This window comes from Lupinus angustifolius, unplaced genomic scaffold, assembly GCF_001865875.1.
Source record: "Lupinus angustifolius cultivar Tanjil unplaced genomic scaffold, LupAngTanjil_v1.0 Scaffold_229_3, whole genome shotgun sequence".
NCBI classification, from domain to species: Eukaryota; Viridiplantae; Streptophyta; class Magnoliopsida; order Fabales; family Fabaceae; genus Lupinus; species Lupinus angustifolius.
In genome coordinates, this window is record NW_017727092.1 from 3,031 (window position 1) to 7,922 (window position 4,892).

Here is a 4,892-nt window from a genome sequence, read left to right on the forward strand (position 1 = left end):
TTAGGAGGAAAAAATGTGAGAAGGAAGTGACATGTGGCATGAAGGAAAAAATGTGAGGAAGAAGTGACATGTGACATGAATGAGTTTTTTATTTATTTTTTAATTAATAACATATAACATTTTAGGAGGGGGAAATGTCAGGAGGATGTGACATGTGGCATGAAGGAAAAAAAATGTGAGGAGAATGTGACATGTGATATGAAGAAGTTTTTTTTATTATATTTATATTGTTAATAGATAGATAGAAGATGTGTTTTATCTCACATTTAATATGTGTGACAATTAATAAACATTAGGTGACATTACATCCTTTTCTGACGTGGCAAAAAATATTTACAAAAACTTTTGCAAAACCTAAAACTACATCGTTTTGATTGCTTTTGGGAAGGAAAATTGACAAAAATTAAATGATCATTTCGTCACGAGCTCTCTCACTCCTTAAATAGTCAATGATCACTTATTGACTCTCACTTCTAAGTTTTTGTTTCTCAATGGCGTCATTCAATGATCGTCTTGCCGAAATCAATATTTGGTTTGGTAATAAAGCAATTTCTTTCTTTTATTCTTCATTCATCCTATATTTATCACCCTACATAGTAATTTTTACACATGACATAGTTGTCTTTTATTTCTTGAAGCACTATTGGACTTCACCCAGATTTTGCATTTTGTTCACAATACAAATGAAGAGTATAGTCTTTAATCATGTGGATAAACTATATGCATGTATGCCTTATAGATTCACTTGAAACTTTTTATGGATTTGAATACTTTGATAAAAATTATTCTATTTTTTTTCCTTTTAAGGCTTGTTCTATATAATTACCATTGATTACATTGTACTTATTTATTTGAGAAAGCTCATACTATGGCTTCAACTTTCAATTGATAATGATAATTCCAAAGAAAAATTTGGGTAAACTAATGGAATTAGAGAACAGAAATTTGCTTCAATACATATTTCAACTTCAAGAACAACATTGATATGCATCAAAATTCCTCTGAGAAAGATTCAGAGAACCTTGAATATTATTCTTCACACAACAAATATGGCGAACATTGATATGCATTAATTTGTCTTTCCTTTGCTTCTTCTGAATTCCTAACTTCTTCACAAAAAGTAATCTCAATTATCAAACAAAGCAAAACCAAAGATCATCATTTACTCGTTTTGATTCTTTGCCAATTTTTTCCTCCCTGATGATATGACCTTCAATCTATTCATGTTTTTTTTCTTAGCATCATGGTTTACTCGAAAGAAAAAAAATGTTTTTTCTATGAACATAGGTGTATGAGTCGGTTGTTGCAAGGTCTAAGACCGTCAACTATTTCTTTTATTTTTTTGTAATTTTTATTTTGATATGAGTTTTTGGGTAACCTTTATTTAAATTTTAGAGCATATGTATTTCTAGTTGTGGATGTGTTTGACATTTGAAGTATACAAAACAAAATTTATATTTGCCTGCATAACACATACTAATTGTTAATGAATTGGAATAAGCATTGTAAAATTATAATGCCTAGTTCTAGTTCCAATTCCAGTTCATATTTTCTCTATTTGCAAGACAAAGTAGGCATTTTCTCCAAATTTGATGTTTTTGTTTCATTGTTTGAATACTATATCATACAGATTAAGCTTCTTTGGATTAAGATTATGTTATTGACTCAACTTCATATGATATATGGGTGGTTGTACTGTTTCCTGTTGGTTGAGTTTCTAAGTGAATTGAATGGTCTTCAACTTGCAGCTACGTGGAGGCAACTTGTGTGTAGTGGTTGCCAGAGCATTTTGTTTTACCTTATAGGGTCACCCACTGTTTGTTGTACACTGTGTAACGCAATTACCCATGTTCCTCCACCGGGTAAACCTGTTCTATTTCAGTTACTAAAATTTTAAAATTAGAAAACTTATATGCTACATAGCACTGTATATTATGTCCTTTCATTTTCGGTATATGAAATTTATTTACTTTGGAATGAATGTGGGAGTTTAAGATTCAAACAAAATATGCAGCCTAATGGACTAAATGTTTACCAGTAGTTAGACTCTAATTAAGTGCTTATATATGCTTCATCAGATTTGGAAATTTGTCAACTTTTATGTGGAGGGTGTAGGAGAATGCTAATATACGTATGTGGAGCTGCACGTGTGAGTTGTTCCTCTTGTGGCACTGTAAACCGTGTGCCAGGTACTATACTTGTTCATTGCCAAACATATGATCCCAGTGGTTTAATATTGATTTCGATGAACTGCATATTGATTTGCTAGAATTATTTGTTTTCTATTCTGTAACTGTGATGATGCTTTGTTGGTTTGCTTGATCATTGATATTGGATACGGTTAATCATAAATGGTGTTACCAATTCTTGATGTGAGAGTCAGCAGAAGTGCTTTAAGGTGATATTTCGAATTTTATTTTTACCCTTATAGTGTATGTTTTAAGATGTATGTTGATAAGAGGTTGTGAATAGGGTTGTTGGATTGAACTTGCTCACTTTATTGCTGGTTTTTTAGGTCCTATCCTGCCTTCCTACTAAATGTGAACTTTAAATACCAGAAAATATATTTTTATGTCATTTCTTCCTAAAGAAACCAATTATTTCCCAACTAACAGAACCTTAATAATTTTTACCTTCATGCAAAATATCATTGAGTACACCAAAGCAGCAAATATGCTTGTGTATTGTTTTTATCCTTACTTCTTTCCATTTGTTTAGAATTAAAAGAAAAATGATATTAGAACATGAAGATACATAAACATTCTTGGATTCCTTCCGGAAATTTTTTGGATTTCTCATTGATCACTTGCATTTTGTCCAAGGTTTGGTGGTGCTATTAGTTTTATTGTCTATTTTTTTATCTTGGCGGTACTTTTGTTATGAATGTTATTTATCGTGCTCTTTGGAGCTCTACCATGAAGACCTTATGCATAAGATGTTTTTGCTTACTACAAGATGTTGGGTGTTTAAGTAGTGTGATTTGATTGCTTCTTTTTTCTTCACCTTAATTCATTCCAATTATAAATTCCTTATCATATTGTAATAATTGATTGTTATTATTCTACTATATGTTGTTTACTAACTTACCATTGATGGGTTTTGTGTTTGCTTTATAAAGCATCTAATCAATTCACCTACATTATTTGTGGGAATTGTCGAACAATATTCATGTATCATAATGGAGCTTCTTATGCTAAATGTGCAAACTGTAACTATATTCTGTTGTCAATGTAAGTATATTTGATTCAATTAGATTAATTTGTACATTGACTTTGTTCCCAAAAATCTATTACTCATTTTAAATTTAGGTAACTTTCTGCAGATGTCTAATGGAATGACCAACTCTGCAACAATGTCTTCTACTTCAACAGTATGCTTTTATTTTATTTTTTAAGGAAAGGTGATTATTTGTGGTAGAAATTATTGGTGGTTTTTTGTTCTGATATCCACTGCTTATGTATATGCTTCTATTTTATGACCTGCAGTTAATGCCCCAATCTCAGAATCAAACTATCATTGTAGAAAATCCAATGTCTGTTGATTCAAATGGAAATTTGGCAAAATTATATTTTCACTTCTTTTTTGTCACTTTGGATATGTATTTATCTATTTACTGCATTTGAGTAATCCTGTTATAGCTTTTGAGCTTAGCAAAATTTACTAACAATAATTTGACATGTGACAAGTGAGCCATGTTGTTCTTGGCACTATAACCGACAAAAAATAATAGCATCATGTTTAAGGGATTCAAAATATGATGGGTTATTACATTTGTTGTGCAATGATGATATTGCTTATATGTATATGATATTGCATACTCCAATGTTTAGAGTTTAAATGGCTCTTTTTCCAATACAAAGGGATAGATGGATATCATGTCTGAATTGTGTATGAGAAAGACATGTGAAAATGGCTTCAAACATTGTTATCTCCTACTTTGTTGTTGCCTTTGTATCCATAGCCCGTTAATTGGCTCTTTAAAATTGGTAAGCTTATGCTTTCCTTGATGAATATCTATGAAAACATGTGTTGACATTTGATAATGTTTTTACAAGCATTGCATGATGAAGGGAAATGGATCCTCTATAGTACTGGAGAGTCCAGTGTTAGATAGGATGATAATATGTGACAATTTTTTTTATATAACACCGCGAATTTTACGATTTCGAATTATAAGATTTTATTAATATTTTTATTAATTATATATTCGAAAATGAATTTCTGGGCAATTTCGGTAAATAATTAGACGAAACTGTAGTTGAGTTTTAGTCTTGAAATTTTATTTCCTATTTTGTGGTAAATTTTGGAGACAGTCGGCTCTGAACCACTGTCGGGGCCGAAATCCACCCGGTACGGCTCAAAAAGTGGTTTTGAGTTTCGTAACTTGGAATCGAATTCTGATCACACCTTGGCTTCGTAATTTCATTTCGAGTCAATATAGACCCTGAATACACCCATACCTATTTTCTAAATATTTTTCACTCGGAATGCCGAAATTCGAAATTATAATCGGATATTACGATCGAGCGATTTATAATATCCGATCGAGTATTAGCCGATAATACTCGAACATGTTTATTGCACGTGTCCACGAAGTGGTCGTTTCGCATTGGGATGCGAGATTTGCTTTTCCATAAAGCACACCTCACATCATTCACCCTAATGTCATAGGAAATCATCATTAGCCACCCTAGGAGATTTGGTAATGATTTCCTAGGGGGAAATCTTATTTCCTCCTCTCAAATAGACACTCCTCACTCCACACTCTCTCATTTCCAAATTTTCAAGAGAAGGTAAAACCCTTTCTTCATCTTTTTCTCTCATTTTTCTCATTTGTTCTTCCATCTTCAAACCTTGATCTCTCAACATTCAACCAATGGATGTTGATGAGA

At 31.8% G+C, this 4,892-nt stretch overlaps 1 protein-coding gene across 1 annotated transcript; it reads left to right on the top strand.

Annotated features, from left to right (window-relative positions):
- The first annotated feature begins 1,456 nt into the window (after positions 1 to 1,456).
- LOC109340666 lies at positions 1,457 to 2,298 on the top strand. The gene is made up of 2 exons (XM_019578382.1): positions 1,457 to 1,862; positions 2,079 to 2,298. Exons 1-2 carry the CDS (start codon positions 1,487 to 1,489, stop codon positions 2,267 to 2,269), a joined length of 567 nt encoding a protein of 188 aa, XP_019433927.1. The 5' UTR covers positions 1,457 to 1,486; the 3' UTR covers positions 2,270 to 2,298.
- Positions 2,299 to 4,892: the final 2,594 nt, after the last annotated feature.

Coding starts and splice junctions, on each gene's coding strand:
- LOC109340666 (XM_019578382.1), top strand. CDS start 1,487: ATGAATTGGAATAAGCATTGTAAAATTATAATGCCTAGTTCTAGTTCC. Junction 1,863..2,078: donor TACCCATGTTCCTCCACCGG/GTAAACCTGTTC, acceptor ATGCTTCATCAG/ATTTGGAAATTTGTCAACTT.